The sequence below is a fragment of the Sceloporus occidentalis genome, unplaced genomic scaffold, assembly GCF_023333645.1.
Source record: "Sceloporus occidentalis isolate IW3139 unplaced genomic scaffold, rSceOcc1.0.p SCAF_196, whole genome shotgun sequence".
Taxonomy (NCBI): Eukaryota; Metazoa; Chordata; class Lepidosauria; order Squamata; family Phrynosomatidae; genus Sceloporus; species Sceloporus occidentalis.
In genome coordinates, this window is record NW_028317176.1 from 260,470 (window position 1) to 286,382 (window position 25,913).

General features: G+C 41.1%; 1 protein-coding gene across 1 annotated transcript in view; it reads left to right on the forward strand.

Annotated features, from left to right (window-relative positions):
* Window positions 1–433: 433 nt before the first annotated feature.
* Window positions 434–25,913, forward strand: part of LOC149278259 (interferon regulatory factor 3-like) — a 31,216-nt gene continuing 5,736 nt past the window's right edge. Inside the window, exons 1-7 of the mRNA XM_089502157.1 lie at window positions 434–635; window positions 6,015–6,180; window positions 15,956–16,118; window positions 16,652–16,898; window positions 18,368–18,511; window positions 21,517–21,732; window positions 23,130–23,513. Of these exons, the coding sequence (XP_089358283.1) occupies window positions 434–635; window positions 6,015–6,180; window positions 15,956–16,118; window positions 16,652–16,898; window positions 18,368–18,511; window positions 21,517–21,732; window positions 23,130–23,513 (1,522 nt within the window). The remainder of the gene's footprint in view (window positions 636–6,014; window positions 6,181–15,955; window positions 16,119–16,651; window positions 16,899–18,367; window positions 18,512–21,516; window positions 21,733–23,129; window positions 23,514–25,913) is intronic.

Genomic DNA, 25,913 nt, shown 5'->3' on the forward strand with positions numbered 1-25,913 from the left:
ACATGGAAAAAATTATTTCCAGCGGCACTTTTACCTCTTGTGTAATACAATGTAACTTCCTCTACATTGTAAACTAATTTGAGCAGGGCCCTCCTTACCATTTACTAAATGCTTACCAGAGACTGAGATTAATACTCATTGCTCAAAAATAATACTATAATTAATAGTAGACTTGTGCATTCAGATTTGTACAAATTGCAAATTTACAGAATTGTCGTAAATTCAGCGAATTGTACGAAGCCCCAAAATGGTGCCATACCAGATCCTCCAATCAGGGAAGAGAACTTCACTGCAAACTCCGCCACATTGCTCTCAGTTCACAAGTGGGCAAAATGACGGTTCTTGCGGCGACATCCTCTCCACCGATTGGAGGATTTGGGAGAGGACTCACCACAAGTGCTGCAATGTTATCCTTAGTTTACATGACGGCAAAATGACGGCGCTTGCAGTGACGTCCTTTTCCCCAATTGGCAGATTGGGCATAGGATGTCACGACAAGCATGGCCATTTAGGCCAAAGTTCGCACCGGGTTATGCCTGCGGAGATGCTGACAAAGAAAGAAGATAGCAGATTGAAGATAGAAGATAAGGGAGAAGATAAACACGAACTGAAAGTGGAAGAGGTCGGCAGAGAAGGTAGGACTGGGCACTGGGCAACAAATTTTGTTCCTGAATCAAAAATGCCCTCAAATTTTCGGGTGAACCGAATGGGCAGGGAACAAAATTCACCGTCTGAAAACAAATGGGCCAAAAAATAACCGAAAAAATGTATCCAAACTGTTTTTGACTGATTTCCTCATATGTAATCAATAGTTTATTTTACGGCAGAAAATGTACTGTTGTAGGTTGTTTTAAAGAAACTGTACTGTATTACAGGAAATGCAGTTTCTGAGTAGACTTTGAATGGGCCATTGCAACACCTTGCAACACCTTAATTCTTGTCTGTTTCAGCCATTATATTATAAATTTGCTGGTGTGCTTGGGATCATTGTTCCGAATTTCAGCCAAGCTCTAGCTGTCAGACAGATGTCCTCCCATTTGACGCTAGAGTATTTTGGTATACAGAGGAGTTCATGGTCGGCTCAATGATTACAAGGTTCCCAGGTCCTGTGGGTGCAAAACAATCTGAAATCATCACCCCTCCACCACCGTGCTTGACAGTTGGTATGAGGTGTTTGTACTGATATGCTGTGTCTAATTTTTGTCAAACGTAGCACTGTGCATTATGGCCAAACATCTCCACTTTGGTCTCGTCTGTCCAAAGGACATTGTTCCAGAAGTCTTCTGGTTTGTTCAGATGCAACTTGGCAAACTTAAGCTGTGCTGCCATGTTCTTTTTAGAGAGAAGAGACTTTCTCCAGGTAACCCTTTCCAACAAACCATGTTCAGTGTTTTTCTAATTGTACTGTTATTAATTTTAACATGCTAATTGAGGCATTGCACGGTGTCACGGAGCTGGATAGTCCAACGGATTACCTCCGCTGACTTGTACTCACTTAGCCTGGGACAACACACTCTTTCCCCGGGTTTCCCAGTCACTAGCCGACAATCGGTGTAGGGTATAACCAAAATGAAAACGACTTTATTTTTCACACTTATGGCTGGATATAGCCAGCAAAGCACACATTAACATAAAACAAGATATTGGGATAATCTGGCTCCCAGAGACAACACAGTCAGTAAAGGGATTAACATTACAATGGGGTCCCAACCTCCACTATCTATTACTGTCCAGAGATTGTTTGGCCGGGGTAAATGTCTGTAGTGGTAGAACTGGGGGGGCTGACTTATACAACATATTAGTGCAACATGGGGGGTGGGACTGATTATACAACATATTAGTGCACCATGGGGGAGGGGTCTGACATTAAACTGAAACTCCCTGGTTGCATATCCTAGCTGTCTGCTGGAGATAATCCCATGAGCAAGTGATGAGATGATATACTTCTGGGGTAGACACAGAAGTATTAACAAAGCCAGAGCCCATAGTTGGTAGGGAGGAGGCTGGCTGTCAGGCCTCTCCAGTGGCCCCAGTGATGGAGGGTTCCGTCACACACGGTCTGAACTTGGGGTCAATTTGTTGAAATGTCCACTCCTGGGATCATTGCGGATGTCTTTCCTCCTTGGCATTGTGTTAACACACACCTCAATGCGCCAGACCAGCAAACTTTATATAGGTGGTCAAACTTGCTAATGATCAATTAATCAAGGGCATTTGATTAGCAGCACCTGTTTGACAGAAACTGTAGTGTATTACAGGAACTGCAGCAGACCTTTTTCACCTGTTTAATTAAGACAGTTGCCCACTTATGCTACTAGCTAAACTTTGGTCAAGCAATTTTTTTAGATCATCTATTATTCTTAATTGATAAATAACCTTTGGTGACAAAACCACGCATTTTACAAAACACAGGTTTGGCTGGTAGTGTAAATGGACAATTGTCTTAAACTGTCTCTCAGTTGTTTAAAATTTAAAACCTGTTCGTGAATAGCTTAAGACAGTTGCCCATTTACGCTGCCAGCCAAACCTGTGGACAAGTTAATGATTTTTATTATCTTTCTATAATATCATATATTATTGTTCATTGATAAATACATATTGGCCACAAAACCTGTCAATATAATACCGTATTTGCTCGATTATAAGACGATCATCTTATATCCGAGGTCTTCTTCCCCCGCAGCACTGCAAGGGACCTGGATCTTCCTCTCTGGTCTGTGCAATGTGTGCAGACAACCTCCTCTGCTGCCGGCTCTTCCCCCGGGGCTTCTATGACGGTGTGTCACATGACCTTCCGGTGCTCATTCATAGAAGCCCTAGCGAAATGCTGGCAGCAGTAGCGGAGATTGTCTGCACGCAGTGAGTACTTCCTTTGCCCCCAAGCAGCTAGTGAGTGCCACATTTGCCATCAAGCAACTTATCCGTGCCCCCAAACAGCCTGCCTGTGCCACGGCTGAAATGGCGTTCAGGAGAAATGGGATTATGTAAAAGCTGTATTATTGAAGATAATAGAAAATTGTATTAGGCTGGTCAGTAAGAGTAAAAAATTAAAGAAACCGCTGTGTGCAGAAGTGGCCAAAATCTTAAAAGACAAGAAGTTAGCCTTTAGTAGATACAAAAATACCCAAAGTGAGGAAGATAGACAGATCTATAAAAATTAGGCAGAAAGAGGCAAAGAAAGTTATAAAATCTGCGAAGAGCAAATTGCCCTGTCAATAAAAAAATGGAGATAAAACATTTTTTAGATATATAAATGAGAAAAGGAAAGTTAAACAAGGATTAGTTAGACTAAAAACAAAGGGAATATATGTAGAAGAGGATAAAGGTCTAGCTGACTGAAGCTCAATGAATATTTCTGTTCCGTTTTTACAAATGAAAATGAGGGAATGGGACCTCAGTTGGGAAAAAAGACTGAATCGTTTGAAATATTTGAGTTTATCGAGGCGGAGGTTCTACTTCAGTTGTCTAAAGTAAAGACTAATAAGTCGATGGGGCCTGATGGGATACACCCCAAGTTGTTAAAAGAGCTTGGGGGTGTACTAGCAAAACCGTTAACTGATATATTTAACTAATCAACGGGAGTCGTCCCTGGGGATTGGAAAGTAGCGAATGTTGTGCCCATTCACAAAAGGCAGTAGGGAGGAGTCGGGCAACTACAGGCCAGTAAGTCTTACATCTGTAGTGGGTAAATTAATGGAAACTATGTTAAAGGAAAGGATTGTTGAACATCTGAAGTCACATGGGTTTCAAGATCAAAAACAACTGTCCCACATAGAAGACTTATAAATAAACTGCAATCTCTGGGTTTAGATCCCAATGTTGTTGAATGGATTAAGGAGTGGCTGAGTGACAGACAACAGAGGGTTGTAGTCAATGGCGTATATTCAGAACAAGGTCTTGTTACCAGTGGGATACCTCAGGGATCTGTACTTGGACCCATTCTCTTTAATATTTTTTATTAGTGATATTGCAGATGGTCTTAATGGAAAGGTATGTCTTATTGCTGACGACACAAAAATTTGCAACAGAGTTGATGTTCCTGGAGGAAGAAGCCAAATGGCAAACGATCTAGGTAAACTGGAAAAATATTGCAAAGTAATGCACCTGGGGCATAAAAACCCAAGGCAGACAATGCAGTAGAGCAGCAGGTAATGCTAGCAGAATGCTTGGTTGTATAGCGAGAGGTATTAGCAGTAGAAAGAGGGAAGTGCTCATGCCGTTGTACAGATCACTGGTGAGACCTCACTTGGAGTATTGTGTACAGTACTGGAGACCATATCTCCAGAAGGATATAGAAATGTTGGAGAAAGTTCAGAGAAGGGCTACTAAAATGGTTTATGGATTACAAGATAAACCTTACCAGGACAGGTTAAAGGATCTTAACCTATATAGCCTGGAAGAAAGACATTTAAATACTTAAAGGGAATCAACAAGGTAAAGGAAGATAGTTTATTTAAAAGGAGAAATACTACCACAACAAGAGGACATAGCCATAAGCTAGAGGGGCAAAGGTTTAATGGTAACATCAGAAAATATTACTTTACGGAAAGGGTAGTGGACGCATGGAATAGCCTTCCAGCAGAAGTGGTAGATGTAAATACAGTAAAGGCATTTAAGCAAGCATGGGATAGGTATAAGGCCAAGCTAGATATAGGATAAGGGCAGGTACTAAAGGAAAGTACTCAGAGGTTGGGCAGACTGGATGGGCCTACTGGTTCTTATCTGCCATCACTTTCTATGTTTCTATCTCCCCAACATACACTATAGCACACATATGTAAACACACGTATACAAATTTACACATGCTAACACACAAACTTACTAATACTCACTAACACACACACATACACACTCATTCTACCACACAACCTCTCACACCACTCAGCTAACACACACACTCCACATACGTACATGCTTACACACAAACACACACACATCTATGCTCACACACATACACATCCACACTCACACACTTATACATAGACATCCTTCCTCACATGCACTTAAACATAGACATCTACACTCACATACACTTAAACATTCATGCTTACATCCATAAAAAAAAATTATACACCCTCCGGCACACTGTGTGAGCAGCCTTAGTTTCACCGTAGGATCATGTGATGTAATGTATTGTGACCCCGCTGCGTTCCTGTCTCTCCGTACCGGTCACAATTATTTAGAAAGGGCCCTTCCGTCCTGGACTAGCCCAGTCAAGGTAGGAATCTGGGCCATTTACACTATAGAGGGTAGTGCAGAGTCAGCATAGCCTCCATGGAATGCATTACAAGATGCTATTTGCCATTAAGGCACAGAGCATCAGGATATGATGTCATATTGTGGCGCTCCGCAGTAAGGATGGCGGGCACAGAGGGGGTAAATATGCTGCTGGCTGTGTAGTAAAGTAGTCACATCTATGTATATAAATCACAGTGAACGTTTTGAATATCGATTCACATCTGGATGATAGTGCCACTGAATTTTAAAACTCTATTTTACTTTTATGATTCACTTGCAATTTTGAGACAATGAGTTTTAAAATGCTTTCTCTGAGCAACCAGCAATGTCTGTGCAGAGACATTGATGTGGTCACCCACAGTGACTCACAGTGCCTGCCGTGAGTGGGCCAGATTCACCCTGACTGTACAACTGTTATTCATGATTTTAAGTAGATAATAAAGAGCCAAGTAAGAAACTTCCCCTTAACCCTTGGACTCAAATCCCCTTAATCTATCTCCCCTCTGTCATCCCCTCTGATTATGGGAACAGACGTGTAGAACTGTTCCATATTCCCAAGAGTTTACTACAGTGCAAAATACCAAAATTGAAGAGAACCTTTTGAAGTGTAAAGTTGAATATTGGGAACTATGATCTGGGTTTTTACTCCATTGTCCCACAAGAAAACAGCCTACACACAAGTGTTTAAGTGGTGAACTACTACTGCACACATACTGTAGCTCATGTACAGATCCTACACCACTACAGACACTTATTGTCTGTATTTTTATTCCTAGTAACTGGGATTCATCGACAGTGGTACAAAATGGTTACACTGCGGAGCTATCGTCCTATCTCCCTCCTTAATATAGACATTAAATTACTTGCAAAAATTCTTGCCTTAAACGCCTGCTCCCCTCCCTTATTAATCCAGATCAGGTTGGCTTTGTCCCGGGGCGGGAGGTGAGAGATAATACAATAAGAGTGTTAGATGTCATTTCCCATGCATGCAAAACTTTCACACCAATGGCCCTTGTCTCTACAGACGTGGAAAAAGCCTTTGACAGGGTGGCCTGGCCCTACTTATTTCAAGTGCTCAGATGTCTGGGATTAGGTCCAACGTTTAGAGGTTGGATTGAGGCGCTCTATTTCAACCCATCAGACCACGTTACGTTCAATGGCTCGCTATCCCAACCGGTCACCCTGTCAAACGGTACGAGACAAGGTTGCCCCTTATCACTGCTTTTATTTATTTTGGAGCCACTTGCCACTTGCCAATTCCATTAGGCATAATTCGGCTATTAAAGGGGTCTCTATTGCACATAAGGAACACAAACTATCATTTTCTGATGATATGTTGTGCCTTCTGACGGATCCGATTCATTCACTGCCAAATGTTATACAGGAATTAGCTACTTTTCAGTCCCTTTCCAATTATAAAATCAACATGGTGAAATCAGAGATCCTTGGAATTAATTTATTAGACCAGACAAAACAATACTTAAGCTCCCACTTCCCATTCCGCTGGTGTACCTCTTCAATTAAATACCTGGGCTTGAAGATCACTGGAGATTTGCCTTTGCTATATGAACTGAATTTCCTACCCTTGTTACACCAGGTCTCTGAGGACCAGCGAAGGTGGGCTTACCTCCACATATCCTGGTTTGGTCGGGTTTCAGTAATCAAAATTAATATTTTACCACAATTTCTTTACCTCTTCCAGACCCTCCCCATTTTCCTTCCTCGTGTTTTTTTTTAAGAAGTGCCAGCGTGCTTTCACTACCTACATATGGGTGTCCGGTGCCCCTCGCTTGCAGTTTTCACATCTTATTCGCCCCAAGGCTAGGGGGGGACTGGGTGTACCAGATTTGGAGCTCTATTACCAAGCTGCGCATCTGCGCAGAGTTATAGAGTGGTCGATCCGTGCTCCTAAGCAATGGGTGTTGTTAGAAGAGACTTTTATGCCCCACCCAATCCACTCGATCCCATGGCTCCCGGACATGCACAAGCTTGCTATTAAGCACCATACCATATCTCCTACGCTTAAGATATTTAGAAAATATATTTCTAGGGTTACCTGACTTCGTTCCCCAACCCTCTCTTACCGCTGGCAGATAACCCTGCATTCCCACCGGGATACCTATCTGGCAGAGTTAAAAAGTTCTCCCCATTGCCCTCTGGCATCCTGCGTATGTGCCATGTCACTACCCCTGATAATATGAAACCCTTGAGGGCGTTGGTGGATTTATCTACCCCTCCGGCCCGAGATCTCTTTTTTCTTTACGCTCAACTGCAACACTTTGTGGCCTCACTACCGCGACATGCCGGTTACCGCAGACCTTTGATGGACTTTGAACAGCTATGGGGGAACCAGCACACCTACTGTCTACACTCTATGCTATGTTGCTGTCCGTACTATATGGCTATGTGGGAGCTAGATCTCCCCTCTATCTCCTCTGAAGATGACTGGGATAGAATTATCAGGTCTATACATAAAGGGGCTATAGCAAGTAAAATCCAGGAGACATTGTACAAATTACTTCCTAGGTGGTACCGTGTCCCACATGATCTCCATCGTTTTTTGCCGCAGATACCCGACCTATGTTGGCGCTGTAACTCAGGACCTGGCACATTACTGCATATATGATGGGAGTGTTCCCTCATCAAACCCTATTGGAAGGTGATTGAGCGAGTCCTTAGGGAAGTTGGTGACCCTGATTGTGTCCTGATACCCCCACACAACTATAAACACTCGATTACATATCATGTCCTTAGCGCTGCAAAGGCGGTCATTCCTCGATTTTGGAGGAAGCCATGTACACCACCGATTCAGGCCTGGCTCCGTCAGATGCATTTTATTTCCCATATGGAGGATTTAGTCTGGTCCTCTAGGGGAGAATCTCCTCTATATGAGAAGAGGTGGTATTTGTGGAAGGCCCTCATTACCTCCTCGAGCTTTGCCACTCTTTTGGGTTCCATCACTTAGCAGGCTTACGATTGTGTATGTGTTCTCTAGCCCCTTGGCTTCTCATACCCCTTTGATGATACACACTGGATGGTCCTCATCACGTTCATTCACTTACACGACACGTTGTTTTTTTGTTTTGTTTTTTTAATCTTCTTTTCCCTTATGTGACTAGCATGCAGCGACGAGGCATACGCCATTAAGTTTTATGTTTAATTTTTTATTGTTTTGGTTTCCCTTTATGTTGCACCTATTACAATGTATACTCTTTTACTGATATACATTTATTGACTAATACACCTACAAGGCCGTTTCAGTCTGTTTCATACACTATTTATGTGGTATATTTGATGCTCCAAGTTCCATGCATTCCTACGACTGTTCGTCTCGGTCTCTTGTAATATGATGATGACCTCGCTATTATCCATTGTACATCCGTTACATCTTTGGCTGTGTATTTGATTGTATGTACTTTCTCATTATGCACTTCCATTGTACCTGGATGAGATTCAGATTTGTATGGTCAATAAATGACGTATTACAATAAAACATTGACTGTTCTAGCAAACACAAAAAAAATTGGTTACACTGTTCCACTAAAAATAATTGGAAAAATGCACTTAGAAATAGGAGATTTCAACATCTAGAACATTACATCCTCATTTTAAATGCCTTATAAAGCGAATATATAAAGTGTATTTAGGCATGAATTTTTAAAGAGGAAATACTTTAGTTTAACAGGGGTGGGTAGGCTTTTTATATCCACTGTATATATATATTATTTATTATTATATAATATTATTTTTTCAACAGATGCAGCCATTCAATTTTATAGAGACTTTGTATTCAGTGGAAAACAAGGCTGGTGAAAGGGATTCAATCCGGATTAAAGTTTTGGTTTCATGTAACATCTGACTCATTGCCTAAGAAAGCTGTCACCATTTTTTGCTTTGCAACTCAATGGGCAGTATTAGCAAAATTAAAGGGGAACTCCTATCATACATTTTTTAATACTGGTATCGCTTACAACTGTTTTAGGGAAATTTAGTTTTTTGTATTATTGCACTGTAGTGTCTTGATGCATTCTACTCTATCATGGACTACATATTTTTGATGAATTTTGCCTATTGATTGTGTATTCCCTTAGCTTCTTTGCTTTACTCTTAATGGAATGAATAAACAGACCTCCAGCTCCCTTGATTTTGGCCCCATGGTGTAACAAGAAACTTCAACAAAGAACATGTCCTACAGTGACACCTTTGTCCCCAAACAGCTTGTGAGTGCCACATTTTCCACTAGCAGCTAATCAGTGCCACCCTAACCCCAAACACTCTACCTGCCCCAAACATTTGGTCTGTGCCACCACTGCCCCCAAACAGGCTTGTCTGTGCTTTTTTGTCCCTTGCAACATACTCCCTGGCACACATGCGTAAACTTCCATGTTACCAGGAAGTTGTTGGGTGCATTGGAAAGGCCACCCCATAGTAGAGTAACCTGTGGCTGGGGAAGGTAAGGTTTAAAAATGGTGCCTGTGGGTTAAACGTACCTCTGTAGGTTTTACTGGGGCTCCAAGGGATGAGGAAAAGAAGGATGGGTTAGCAGGAAGGGGGAGCAGAGATCAGGGAAGGAACAGAAGAGGCAGGACGAGAGGCAATGTTGTGACCTGGAGACCATGACAGCCTCACCACCTGCCAGTGGATCCTGGCAGTGTCTCCTCTGTGCTCTAATTTTTCTTTTTGTCTTCTCAAGGTAGACTCCACATCTGGCTTTGGAGGTTTTGGTAGCAGTATAAACTGCTTTGTGTGTCCACTATGTAGGAAGTGAGAGTAGGTTCTCACCCTATTGAGAGTGTGCCTTGACGTGGCGGGTGAGCTTAATTATGCTTTGGCCAATTCATATAACCAAAACCTCTCATTTATATTATGTTTATATATTTGTTGCCAACTTTATTAGGGTAAGAAGCGCAGACAGTTTTTGTTTTTTGTTTTTTGTTTTTTTAATTTTGAAAGTTAAAGGCCTCAGCTTCCATGGCTCCTTTTCATCAGGTTCAGTTGCAGGGTCTGGAAAACAAAGCAGAAAAGGGGAAAAGCATCTCGACCCCAGGCAGACCCTTTCTGGTTTGGTTTTTATCTGTTTACACCAAGGAAGAGCCAATGGCTGAGCCCCTGCTGACTGAATCGATGCAACAAACATGGGAATCTGGCCCTGGGTATAGCCTGTGCCACTCTCATAGTAGTTTTAAAATTTAACGCCGTATCTTGACCTCTTTGAAGAAATGTCCTGCTTAAATATTAATCTGCCTTTAAACTGCGCGGCCACACACGGCTTAAATTAAAACATCGGGGTCAATCCGGCCCTGGGCCGCCTGGCCAACCGGGAAAATGCCCGGTGTGCCCGATGGCCAGTCAGGGCCTGATTACAAATGTATATTAATATACTGATGTGATATTGGTAGGTAATGCTGTTTGGGGGGAAAAGATGTCACTGATGACCTGTTTGGGCCCAAAGCAAAACTGACAAGCTGTTTGGGGGCAAAGATGGCACTGCTGAACTGTTTGGGGGCAAAGCTAGCACTGTGGGAAGTGAGGGTCCAAAGAGGTGGGTTATGTTCGTTAAGGGGAGGATTTAGCAATATAGCCACACCCACCTAGGGACGCCAAAACACCCAGGCATCAGTTATACTAGGCTCCACCCTGAGTATATATTTTCTTCATCTTTACAGAGATGAAACACTTGAGCACTCAAGTGTGAAACATTATATCTCTGGTTTTCTGACATCCCTAACAAAATGTAATGTTTTTTTAATTATTGTAAAAATAATAATTATAATGTATTTTAATGTTTCTCTGCCTCACTAAAGAACTGTGAGTAAGAGAGGAGCAGAGCTAACGTTCCAAAAATTTTTTTTGTAATGTCATCCCTGTTATTGGTCACCACACCGATCGCAGGGGCAGAAGTACACAAATTGCTGGGACTACCACGGCAGTGTGTCTATTTCCTGACGTACAGCACGCGTTTTCCATTGCTTTGGAATTTCGGGAGCCTAAACTCTCGACCTACCGCCCCCTAGTGGCTACAAAATATAATGTACTCTAGGTTTATCGTTTGTAAGGGACACATGCTGTCACGTGACTTCTAGGAAGTGCCTCCTTTGGTATCAGCCGTCATTGTCATTCTGCTACACTCTGCAGTTTAGAGGGCACGCCCCTTTGGACACTGTCTGGATTCTAATTGGTCGTTCATTGAGAGCTGATGCATATTTGGGCTGAGTTGAAAGAGGTATATATGGTCTGACTACCACGCACAGTCCATGAAAACAAAACCTTTACGGATCAAAGTAGGGGGACTGTTCAACATCGAGGTAACGCTGCTCGCTCGAGCTAATCTTCTTGCAGCAATGCTTTACAGAAGTGTTTCCTGTTGGGGGCATTCTTTCTTTATTCATTTACGTTATTACACCGTTACTGTATGGGGAGCCGCCATAGGTCTGCACTTGCTTCACTGGGAATTAAAGTGTGAATGGTCAGAATTATTGATGATGAAAGTGTCAATTCCTGCTTCCGTAGGAGTGGGCATTGCGTGCTCTACGATTTGGGGTTAAGTCTGTCTGATAATCCAACTCTATTTCCAGGCTGGCTGTGCATGCTAGGGATTGTTTACAAGGTAGCTGGACTATCACATATTGGAAGGTATTTGACAGAATGTAAACTTAATTCAGTGCTTTATTACTAAATATGGATTGATTTGAGATGCTTATGACTAAATTGAAAAATGCATAGATCTAATGTAAGGAAGTTTTGATGAAGGGTGATGGATAAATGGAACTGCACACCAGCAGAAGTGGTAAAGGCTAATACAAAGGGGAAAATTTTCAATATTCATGACAATGGGCTATGGCTCCTGAATCTAAGAGGAGACCAAGGAGTGGTTAAGGTGATTAACTTTTTTTTTTTGTGGGGGGGGCAGCTTTGTTACTTTGATACTTATATCATCTAGCAGTACCTGTAATGTATTGCAATAAAATGTTGAATTGCTTGAAAATAAAACTAGATTTTGGGGTTTTTTTCATCCTACGAGTAAAATACAGGGTTAATGTTACTTTTGCTGTTGCTGCATTTGAGGAAGTCTATAGACCTGCGCATGTTGAATATTCCTTCTCTCCTTTGTTTTCTTTCAAAAGATGGATGCAAATAATAATAATTTAATTTTAAATTAAAAGAGAACTGTATGGCGTATTTATGATACTTATGATAGGGCATTGGTACAACGAGGGTAAATGTCAGTGCCAATAATAATTTTATATATAAGTTATTGGCATAGCATGCATGTAGCAGAAAACTATGTTATTGTTGCATCTACACATGGAATCATTATTTATTATGGGGACGCTACCAAAGAACAATGTACAACTCATCCTAAAAAATGCATCTTTCCCATTATATGTAAAGAGACGTGTACATCTGCAATTCTGCATACATTTTCTCTAAACACATATGCAGTACTAGCCAAGGTGACAACGGGTGATTAGGACCCCGTCACAACGCTGGAGGCCAACCAGTGAAATTTAGAGTGTCGGGTTTAAAGGGCCCCCTTATCTGCTGCTAATGACTTTCAATATTTATTATCTGTTATGGTAAAGTTATAGTATCACTAGCTTGTTTTGTGCACCTCTTTCGTACTTTGCACTTGCCGTCTATTTTCTCTGTAGTATAACATTAGCGAGTAATGATTTTACCCATCAAATGACTTATTCCAACATATTGCCATTTCAGATCCAAAGCAGGATATATATATATATATATTACGTATAGAGAGGGTTCCTCAAAGCAGCTTGCTGTGAGTCCCTAAGATTACTTTTTACACGCTGAAGACGACGCTCCCACAATGATTGCGTAATTAATACTTTATGTCTGCAGAGCTGAGTTTAGTGGCAGTCACTGGTAAAAACTACTGACTAATTACTTCCTCTTCTGCAAATCGCCTTCATTCTCGGTGGAATCCTACCAGCCTTTTCTAAGGCTGCAGACACCGGTTGAACGCCAAGTGGGGGAAAAAAAACTCATGGAAGGTATAAGTATACAAACCATGAAAATCACTTCTGCCACTGATATACACATAGGTCGTATTTATACCTGGGAACTTTTGGGCTCTGGCTACCTGGAGCCTACCCTTGTGGGACATGGCTAGGATTGCCCACCGTCGTCAGTGGGCGATCCTGCCGACATTGTGGGAAACACCCCCATTTAAAGGAGAAATGGGAGAGGAGTGGGCGTGTCAGGACATCCACTCCCACAACACAGAGGATTCGGGTGTTGACCCGGAGAAGCAGCACTTCTCCCGAGCTCTCTGGGCCAAACTCCAGGAGATTTCAGGTATGGGCATATGCTAGCCAGGGCCAACTTGGCCTAGGGAAGCAGGCCTAAGGGTGACAGGGCAACCTCTCTGCTGCTGGTCAGTGTGCTGGTTAAAAGGGAGATCTCTCTCTCTCTCATGACCCATGTACACTATGAAGGACTGTGCCTAAGCTCCACTAGCTCTGTACCCAGAAACCCAACATCCTTAAGAGATACAGTGCCAGAAAATGACATCATATCCAATGTGAATATGTAAAATAAGCTTCTGATACACATCATGCAAATCCTATTCAACACACAAATTACATTAACTAAAATATTAGATTTTAGAAATACAGATCCACTATAACATACTTTAGTAGCATTTGTATGCTCTGTTGGTTAATGTCCAGTTATTTTAACAGGGTCAAGTTAACTTGTTCTACATTTTAGTAATCATGTCTTTCTTTATTTCCAGGTCCTATTTTGTGTCATCTACAATACAATTCTGAAAGCCTCAAAAAACATTAAGTCACAATGCCTGTGAGAGATAGGTAAGGCAGTGGGTGCTTTTTCCCCCCATAAGTGTAATAAACATTTTCTAATGTACAGAACACAGGAAAATGTGGAGTTGCTACTAGGGCTGCAACTAACGATTATTTTAATAATCGATTAGTTGGCCGATTATTTTTTCGATTAATCGGATAAAAAAAAAACAATATGCAAATTTTTTGTTTATTTAAAATAATTTAATGAACTGGATGTTAAAAAACAACTTAAAATTTACATTAACATTCTTATTTTGTTATGATGTAATAAAAAACAATATTTTCAAAGTACAAGAACCCAAACACAATATTTATGAAACAAAATAACCCCAAACATTCTGAAAAGAGGTGGACTATTACTGTTCAAGAAACTTTGCCCCAGCCCTGGCACTTTGCACCCAGCACTTTGCACCCAGCACTTTGCCCCAGCCCTGGCACTTTGCACCCAGCCCTTTGCACCCAGCCCTGGCACTTTGCACCCAGCCCTGGCACTTTGCACCCAGCACTCAGCCCCAGCCCTGGCACTTTGCACCCAGCACTTTGCACCCAGCCCTGGCACTTTGCACCCAGCCCTGGCACTCTGCACCCAGCACTTTGCACCCAGCCCTGGCACTTTGCACCCAGCACTTTACACTGTGTCCCTGCACCCAGTCTCCAACTCTGCCCTGCCCCCACACTCACACTCTGCCCTGCCCCCACACTCACACCCTGCCCTGCATCCCCACCCCCACTCTGCCCTGCACCCAGTCTCCCACTCTGCCCTGCACCCACACTCTGCCCTGCACCCAGTCTCCTGCCCTGCCCCCACACTCAAACCCTGCCCTGCATCCCCACCCCCACTCTGCCCTGCACCCACACTCACACCCTGCCCTGCATCCCCTGAAACCCCACCCCCACCCCAGCGAACCGCTCTGTGCGAATGGAGCCACTCGCACAGAGCGAATCGCACAGAGCCACTCACACAGAGCGAATCGCACAGACATGAAGAATACTTACCTCCGGAACGCGTCACATCCGTCACGTAACTAAAAGAAGGCGGAGACTGCAGAGCGTGTAGCAGAAGCGGGGAACGCTCGCGGAGGTAAGTAAAAGGAGCCGAGTGCTCCAACAACGAATCGATCACTCGATTAATCCATAACGGAAATCGTCGACAACGATTTCCGTTATCGATTATCGATTTTATCGATTCGTTGTTTCAGCCCTAGTTGCTACTTTTTCTGGAAAAAAAAATGCCAATTAAGTTATAGTTCATAATAGCATTGTTTTTACCGGGCAGACTGAATAAATTGACTATGCAGTAATATATTATTTTGAGTGTAAGGGGAGGGCTGTCGGCATGTGCCATGCTTTCCCCCCCACTTACACGTCCATGCCATCACACGCATTTATTAATTTACTCATTCAAACTTTTATATACTCATTTATTCACAAACATTCATATACTCAATCAAGCATACGCGTTCATACAACCTCCCCACCCCCTTACCTGAACTGCAGAGCTTTCTGTGCTACTCGCAGACTTCCGCAGGGGCCACTGCTTCCCTCTGCATTTCTCGCACTATGTGTGAAGAACTCCTCTTTCCGCCCAGGGGAAGCATGAACGGAGCAGGGTCATGTGATGTAAATTTACGTGACTCTGATGGGTTCCTGCTTCCCCTGTGCAGAACAAGAGACGTTGCTCGCACAACGCAGCAGGGCCCCTGTGGAAGTGATCTATAGTGGCACTCTCGATCGCAGTTGCGACCCCTATGATCGCGGTTGCTGCAGCTTCATTAGCCCCTTGCCCTGTGCAGCGGCCGTTTAGATTTAGGGTGGCCTGGGGGACAATTGCCCAGCCTGGTGTGTACGCACAAAATGACTTTTTTTTTTTTCCATGCTGTGTCTCACCTCAGGGTTCACAATAGGGAGCTTTTTGGCCCGTGGCTCCTGCGACAGATTAACAGCAACAACTTTGAAGGTGTGCACTGGCTTAATGATGATCATACTCTATTCTGCGTACCATGGAAGCACCTGAATATGAAGAGCAAAAACGAAAAGGATTATGGGATTTTTATGGTAGGTGGACAATAGGGTTATAATGTTGAGCAATATTACAAATGCTTTAAATCTTTACAGAGGTCAATTGTTACATTAAAGTAATCCAAGAAATCACAAGGAGATGGCATAGCTGAACAGAACTGGGAGGTGAACCTATAATTCCGGAGGCACAGGATGGTGAAACAAAGTTAGGATGCTTTACTGACCTACCTGGGAACTCCCCAGGTTTCGCTCAGTCTTCCTCTTTGTTTTGTACTCCCTGCCCACTAAAGGCAATCTGGGGAAGACCTGTCATTGTGTAGGTCTAGCCCCGCCCCACTCATGGCTAGCCCTGCCTCTGTGGACACCTAGCCCTCCCCCCTCAGGAAGCCACTCCCCAAGAAGACTGATCACCAATCTTGGAAAGTTTCCAGGTACTTCTACTGGTCAATAAGAAAAAGGAGTATGTCCCTTTAAATACAAAAACATTTTTGATTGTGTTTCTGAATACAGTGGCTGAAACTTATGATATTACGCATTTTCACCATTTCTTTTGTTTCACCATAATTTAGGCCTGGGCAAAGGAGAGTGGCAAATACAACAAACATTACGAAGATCCACCTGCTTGGAAAAGGAACTTCCGCTGTGCCATTAATTCTGTTATGTCTGGCAATATTAAAATGTTTTCTGAATACATGGACAAATCAGACGATCAACAAAATCCTCACAAAATATACCAGGTCAACTATGTCCAAGCTGTTCCTGTTCAACCTGCGCTTCCTGTTCCTTACTCCAATGCTCAGACTGCTCCACTGCCAGGTATGGATTACATCACTGTGCGCTTTTTGCCTCGTCTTCAATAGAGTTGTAGGTCTAAGCAGGTTTCAACCTGGGGAACAAATCCAACCTAATTACAAAGTGACCGAAACCACATTTGCACTGCTCCAACATATTTGACTCGCTGTTTGCCACAGGGGTATATTCACAAGGGTCATTTGACCAATCTGGCCCAGGGGCTCTATTTCCAGTAACCCAGATTGAGCAGTTGTCTAGAGCACCACTTCTTAATGTGGAGGGCTTTACATGTAAGCCCCACTCTGCTGATTCTCAATGGCCCCTTTTTTCATATGGTTCTACCATTTTGGATATGGTGGCTGCAGCTTTAACCTTAATTTTTATTTTCTCTTGATTTATTGCGCATGTTCCTTGCTCGTACCTGGCAAATGTTACCTCCAGTGAGCTCCCTGGATTTAGTTTTGTTGCACACAAATAATGAATGTAGTGAGCACTCTTACTCGTAGGAGCAGCAAGTTATATTTCTTTTGGATTAGCTGAGCTAACAGAACTCCCATAGAACATTGCAAATTTCAAAATAGCACAATGATACTTTTTAAAGCTCTCCGTTACATAGGGTTTCTTATATTTAAAGTTGAATATTCTTTTCCATCTTCTGCACTTTGAAACACACGCTATCTGTGATTACCTTTGAACAGAGCAAAATATGATGCACAATGATGATGAATACAGCCTGCGGATCAGCCCCTATAGCGAATCTGTTCTCCCTTTTTCGGTGAATAGCGAACAGGAGCTGGTACGTCTTTAACATATTCAGGAAGGGTTTCATTCTGTCTTAGTTCTGTTTTATGGGACCTGGTGCTCTGGTGCAATGCCACATGTAGTCACTACGAGGGTACCTAGAAGCCCACATTTTTTGTCCCTGAATATAGTCAACAGGTTATATTCAGATACATGTGTGTGTGTGTATATATAACCTTTTTTTTTTTTTTTTTTTTTCCCTCCCCAGGATATAGATGCGCTTCTGGAGAGATTCAATCTTGCTCATTCTGACATAGGTGATTTGGATCTTATAATATTTGTGTGGACCTTGTTTGTTTCCTTTATATTCAATTTTCTTAAACACAAATGATTTCATGTTTAAACCATCTTCCTAAATCTGTTTAAGCAATATGGTAGCATTAGGTTTAACGCAGTCCCCCAGATTATTCTTTATTGTTTTATTTATCATCATTAGACTCCGCAGCGCCGTACAAAGGGTTGACGGGACATAACAATTAGTAAATAACATAACAAGATGACATACAGAAACAGATGAGGAGGACCCTGCTCGAGCGAGCTTACAATACAGGGAGGAAGAAAGGCAACACCAACGTGATCATACAATAAGATTGTGCAGCATGTGTTTATTCTTTTAAAGTACAGAAGTTACCATGTAAAATACTGTTTAATTACCATGGAATGTTTAAGTTGACTATATTTCTGTTGTACAGCAGTAGCAGATGACAGCCCTATGGGAAATGGCAGTTTTACAGCTACCAACAAGGTGTTAGACCATGGAGGGGCAACCTACACTGAAGATCAACCCAACTGTCTCAATGACTCTGAAGTCCAATGGCAAACCTGGAACAACCAAGGTAATTCTGAGTAGACCCCTTGTATAAAGAAAGTGTGGTGTTGTATATTTTTATTTTAGATCCTAGTGATTGTATAGCACTCTGGCTCTCCCTTGGGTAGTTTTATGGGATGTCCTTTAAGGCTTATAGAATACTGTACACATATTCACACATAATGGCTACCCACAAGAAGAATCAGTAAACTTAACACAATTCATTGGTGCTGCAAAGATGGAAGATGACAATCTTTAGACCGTTATTTGTTTCAGTGGTAATGGTAGCCCACAGTTCTAGCACAACAATCTCCCATAATGGTAAATATGGGTAATGAGATTTTAGAGGACAGTAATTGTGTGTTTTAGCACACTTGCTTTTTTTTTTTTTTTATCGAAGTCACACAGTGCTGGGACATATTAGGAAATTAATAACGTATTGTGGGTTCACAATAGAACACAAAATGGCATTTGCTTTGTTCCTAACTTGGTGGACAACTCTCTTTGGTTATTGCATGTCCTTCAGCTTTTTGTTAATTTCTTCTGGTTTTCTAAACCAAGAGAGGATCTATTACACACCAAAAAAGAAAACCAAAAAAAAACAAATAAAATAGCATCAGAGATAAAGCCTGGATAAAAAGATTAATAATCTCTGGTAAGACCTCTTCTCAAATATTGTGTACAGTTCTGAAGATCCCATCTCCAGAAGGATATTGACATTCTGGGAGGAGATCAGAGAATGGCAACTAAAATAAAAATTGGTTTATATGATAAAAAATGTATCACAAAAGACTAAATGATCTGTGTGTATAGCCTGGAAGGAAAAAAAGCGGGGATGGGATAGAAACATTTAAACATATAAGTATTTAACATAGGAGGGAAGTTATTTTAAAGGAGAAAAACTATTAGAGATGGTGATCTAAAATTATATTCTAAGAGACTTGGCTGTAATGTAAGGAACCTTTACATTAGTGAGGGGATAGCGGATTAGTGATCTCCCAACAGCTGTAGATGTTAATACAAGGGAATATGAACATTCGTTGGATATGTATACTTCTATACTGAATCCAGGATGAGGATTGAATGAGGTTGGGGTCTTTAAAGCAGGTAAACAAACAACGGTAATGGACTGAATGGTTCTTATATGACAAATGTCTTGTTTCTGTAAGAAAACAGGTGAAAAGAGGAGTGTTAAGTTAGTCGTATATTTACCTTGGACGATGCCCTAGGCCACCCAGGGGAGTTCATGTTCATGTGTCCTTTTTATAGGTGTACAGAGGCCCTATATCGGCAACCATCACTCCCATGTTCCCATGTTGTTTTAGCTAATCCAAGGCTAACTGATCATTAGAGAACCCTTTTCGGTTATGTTTTCATGAGGAAAAAAGTGACCCCAAACCTTTGGACGGTGGTGTACAAACTACATTTTAGTACACTGTATAGTAGTCTAGAGTTTTTCAGATGACACAAATACTTGTTACAAGTTTGACATCCCTTGAGGGGCAGTAAAGTAAAAAAATGATCTAAGCAGACTAGAGGACTAGACTAGGGTTTGGTACCTAAACGTTTACAAGGCCAAGTTTAAAAACATGCATTTGAGACACAAAAATCCAGAATATATACATATCGGTGCTTTACTCACAAAGGAACTCAGAGTTGTTTATTTCAAGTGGGGAAAAAAAGGATGCTACCAGAATTCAGCTTTACAGCTGGTGAGGATATCTAATTTTTTTAGAATAGTAAATCCAGCTCTGGAGACCATGGATTCAGATATTTCAGAGAAGGTGCACACAAAATAGTAAATTGTCTTACTAAAAAAAACATAGCAGTAAAGCATAAAAATCCTGTTATGAACACATTGGTAGCAAAAGGGGTGGTGAGATATGATAGAACCCTTCAAATATTATGAACAAATTTTTTTTTCAATTCACATTTGAACTCTATTTCTTATGAAAAAATAATGCAATCTCTCTACAGGCATGCAACATCAAGTAAATAACATTTGTCAGAATGGATTAACACAGAATTCCCCGTTTGTGCAAGAAGTCTACAGAGTACCTTCTGGGTCCACCTTCCAGATGCTGAGAGAACATGTGGAAAGCCAACCTATCGTAGTTACAGTCCCTCATCTTATTAATGGGTATGGAGCGTCCTTGTCTGAGACAAACACACACCAACCACCCCATCAGCAAAGTGAGTAAATCCGCGTAGTAGGCCAATGCTTCTCTTTTTATTTTTGTGATGTGTGTCTAACATTTTACAATAAACTGTCTTTGTCAGCGTTTTCCTCATAAATAACCCTAAATTATTTATTTTCTACCAAATGAAAATACCTTCTGATAGACTGGTATATAAAAAAAAAACGGTTAGTAACTGTTGCTTCATGTTAGCAACGGAGTAATTATTAAATCAGCTTGGCTGCATGCATATAAAGTTACATGCAGGGATTGTAATGTAGCAGGTGTCCCTCATCAAAAGCCCCATCTCCCCCTTATAAATTGGCACAATAACACTAACACACATGTATGTATTGACATAAATCCATTTTTTTCATTAAAAAGGGCACACAACTAACTGTGGGCCTACAACTGCCTTGACCCTCTGCCAGAATGATGACAAGAGATGCAGAAATGTGTATTTTCACCCTAGGTTGTCCTTCTTTAGTTTGTTCCTACCTTGCAATATGTTGTGCACTCACACACAGGCTTTGTGTGAAATCTACATGCATTTACAAATACATATACTTGATAAGTTTACAAAAATATGGTGTGTGTTTTTGTTACTTTTATTATTTAATTTGGCTTAACAATGGAAATAATGGGGATTTTTGTTGCATTGTATTTAGCTTTCAAGTTGAGAAGTTATGTCTACAACCTTTGCACCCCAAATCATAGAAGTAACCTTTGTTTGGTGACCAGACCATATACTGTGTGTTTTGTTTTTTTGTTTGTTTTTTTATATCTTGCCTTGTGTATGAATTAATGTTGAACCTCAGCATTATCACTCTACACAAATAATTCCATCTTTGTATAGATATGCAGCATCAAATATATAGCGCATGTCAGAATGTGTTAACACAGCATGTCCCAGTTGTGGAAGATGTCTGCGGAGTATCTCAAGGGCCCACTTACCAGATACCAGTGGAACATGATGAAAGCCAACATGTAGCACATTCGGTCCCTCCTCTAATTAATGGGTTTGGAGATTCCTCTTCTGAGACAAGAACACAACAGCTGTCCCATCAGCAAAGTGAGTGAACTTTAGTAACACGGACCACCCTTCCTCTCATTTTGTCTCGCTTAGCAATGTGCCTCTAGTAGTAGATTATTTTTCCAGTGGACCCCCAATATCCAAGCAAAATCCTAGTTCAGTTGTTTCCTATTAAATGCTGTTACCTGTGAAATTAGGCAAACATAAAATTTACTCAGTGTCATTCAGAAGTACCCTCTGAGCATAGTGACCACAAGTTCAGAATTTTTATGAAAATTCTGAGTGTCCCAAAAATTGTATTGAAGAAACCCAGTAATATAAAATTATAAAAAGTAAGATTTGCAGAATCGCTTCAAATGTGTCCAAGACTCAGCCCCCTGCTGTTTTCTGTTGAATGCCACATCAAGCTTTATTGTGACAGTAATAGTATACGTAAATGTTTCGTATAATAGCTGTGATTTTTTTTTTTTTTTTTTGCACAGTTATGGTAACCATACAGTGCTTTGTTTAAGACCACTGATGGTAGTAAAACATCAAGGCTGGATTAAGAAGCTTTGGGCCCTGAAACAATTACACAGGAAGAGCCCCTTCTCTGGATTTTTTTTCTCTGCCTTCTGCCTCTTGTGGTACTTGTTTCCCCAATCTCTTCTATTTCCTTTCTATTTTGGTGACTTCTTTTGCCCCTCACTTGCCGACATCTTATCCTCACTCTTTTTCTGTACCTTACTTGCCTTTTACTCCTTGTAATTTATATTCTGCCCCACACACACACACACACACACACACACACACATACATATACATACATGTTTCCCCATTTTGTGAGACAGGTGATAGGTATGGACCAGTCAGACTGCCTGGGCCTGGACTATCCTGTCCTTTACCAAATAACTAAACTGGAGAAGTCCTAGATCTCAAAGCCAAATTTGCAGAGCAAAGCAGGCTTAGCTACACTTATGTTCCTGGGAGGGCAAACACAAGGTGCTACTTCTATCTTTGAGCTTTAGTCTGGGTTGTGTTCTTCCCTTGCTAAATGTTGGGCTAAGACAGGCACTGAGCTGAAGTCCACACCAACTCGCCTAGATCGAAGGGTGGGCGCTTATGCCTCCTCAGCCCATGTGTGCCTTCATGGAAGTTGTTGGTGGATAGTCTGTAAACTGTTGTGTAGGCTACATTATGGTTTATATTGTTGTGCAGTCAGTTTCCACCAGGAAGAATATGTATCTGAAATGAGAAATGTTATTTGTAAATTGATGCACAAATGTTGGGATTGCCTTTAGGTATTTGTATTAGGACAAAAATATAACAATCTAACATACAAATGCAAGGAAATTATGTTATATAATAAGACCTTAACATATGGTCTAGTAGTTTGCTTATATCAATTATACGTGATTGTAAAAAAAAAATACTCTCTTTGCTCCCTGTTCTTCTAGTGAGGTTTCCTCCTTTAACCAATTGGGAAGTAACAATATTCTACAAAGGAAAAGAAGTTCTTAAGAAAAATGTGACCAAGAGGTTTCTCATTAACGCTGGACAACCTGATCCTCGGTGTGGACCTGCAGATCTTATCTGTTTTCCTTCCACTGATGACTTAGTGGACCAGACTCAGATTAATTTTACCACCACCATCCTTAATAATGTTAAAGGGGGGTTTCTCCTTGAGGTTAGCAACACAGACTACAAGCTTTATGCCACAAGATTTGGCAAGTCAAAAGTTTATTGGTCTCTTTCTGAAGATCTTGAAAACTCTGCAGATGAAAAAATGGTGCCCAGGGAAATCCAGACCGAGATCTTTGACTTTGAGAAGTACTGGAGAGGTAAGTTCACCATGAAGTGTTAGGTACTGGTTAATGGCTGTTAGATCCAAATTGAATCCACACCGCTTAAAAAAAAAAAAAAGAAAGAAAAAAAAAAAAATGCTCACAAATCCCTATTTTCTGTCCTGGGCAGAAACGGGTTGTGTGTGTGTGTGTGTGTGTGTTGGTTGACTCAGAGGTCTGTTGGAGCTGCCTCCGGGTTGGGCAGGCACACAAGTTCACCCTGCAAGGCTCCAGGACAGCAGTCTTCTGTCATGGTGGCCGTCTTCCAGGAACACCACTCAGATTTAAAATTTCCATGCCAGCCTTTGCGGGATTCCTTGGCGCAGGATGATGACATATAAAATTCCACTTCTCTCCCCTCGGCAGTGCAGCAACTGTCTCTGGGTGGTATAAGTGCACTCTACCATTGTAGTTTGACACAGCTCCTCAAGAATTAAAGGTACCTGTTCTTATTTTCAAACCAGGATTTTATTATACATTAGGTCTAGTGTATTGGTATTTTTGGTTAGATGTCTGCTTGTAATTATCCTCCTCCTGATCTTTTATCTGATGCCTATGCCTGATGGGTACAAGAAAAAATACTGATTGTATTAAACTGGCTTCAGATGCCTCTAAGAAAACAGAAATTTCTGAGTTTGTCATGGTTCAAATCAAATCTGCAGTGGACTTTTACAGATATTCTCCAGTCAGTTCAGCCCTCTCTATTCAGCGAGTTCCCGGTAAAACGTAAGTTTTAAGATTTTTCTGACATCTACTCTAAGCAGAAGTCTGGCTATGCAGATCGAAGGGACGATTCCAGATAAGAAAACTCTTATTTCTAAGCATTTTATATCCATCGTTCTGTTAGATGAAACCAATGTTTTAGAATCCTCCTCCTCCTACTGTTGATACAACTGTGTCTCGCTTGGGAAAACATTCTACCATCCCTATAGAAGATTCTTCTGGCTTAAAGGATATTATAGATAGAAGAAAATAGATTTTTAAAATAAATAGTCCCTTTCTACAGAAGACAGATGGGTGCATTGGCTTAGTGCAGAGATTTACCAAATCCATTTTCAGAAACCTCCAAAACTGGTATTTCTTGTCTCGGAAAAAGTTTGCCTATTTACCAGAGAGTCTGCTCTTTTGTGTCTGAAGTGTTAAAATAAAAAAAGTGTTGTAGAACTAGTTCCTAGAAAGAGTGAGACGTGTCTCCAGAATATTTTTAGTACAATAGTCAACAGGTTGAAGATGGGCCATTTGGTCATTGAACTAAAAATATTCTGGATATTCAGTAAACCAGGTAGTAAAAAAACAACAGTTCAGAAAGGAGTCCCTTGCATCAGTGGTCAATTTTTTATTTTTTTTTATTATTTTTTTACAAAGAGAAGATTTCATGGGGTTCCTAGATATAAAAGAAGTTTTATTATGGAAATAAAACTTCTTCACCCTTTTTAGACAGTTTAAGATTTGCCATTTCAAATTAGTTGCACTATTCTCCACTTCCAGTCTCGTTCTCTTCCATTTGGCTCCAAGAGTCTTCACAAAGTCATTGTGGTTTTGGCAGCTTTGATTTGTTGCCTAGGCAGTTACATTGTTCCATATCAAAATGATTAGTTCGTGAAACTTTTTTGACGATGGTTTTCAGTCTCCATGTGTCAAAAGTAATTTCATGATTGGATGGTAAATCTTGAGAAATCGACATTAACACCATTGAGAAGGCTCCAAATTTTAGGTATATTGGTATTCTCCAAGAGAATCACATTTTTCTCCCAAGGGACAAAGGTGTACCATTGGCATAGCAGTTAAAAGCCTCATTCATTGTTCCAGATGTCACCATGAAATTCATGAGGGTTCTAGGTCTGATGGTCGCTACTACTCAAGGGGTCCCTTGGGCAAAAGCAGATGTGAGATCATTACAAAGTGGATCCTAAAGTCTTGGGACAATGTAGAGTCTTCTCTCAGAAATATCAAACGCCAGCAGCTGGCACCATGGCTGCTGAATAGGTCATACTCAAAATCCAGGGGTTTTCCATTATATATATATATATATATATATATATATTTATTTTTTATTTATTTTTTCTCATTTCTTCTCGTAATTTGGTTTACATTTTGTCAAGGCTATTTCTAATCTCCAATTTTTCTTAATCCACTTCCTCCTTGGGAATTTAACCTAGGGTTAGAGATATTGCGTGTTGGTCCTTTTGGAACCCCTGAGAATTGTTCTCTTCAACAGCTTACCCAAAGGTATCCTTTTAAGTAGCCATCACTTTGGCATATTTCATTTTTTTTTTTTTTTTTTTTTTTTTATCAGGACGTTGTTCTGATGACTTAACCAGATTTCCGACCCAAGGTTGCATTGTATCTCAACCCTTCCCACCTTCTGTCCAAACCCTGTTTCCCCATTGGAAGGGA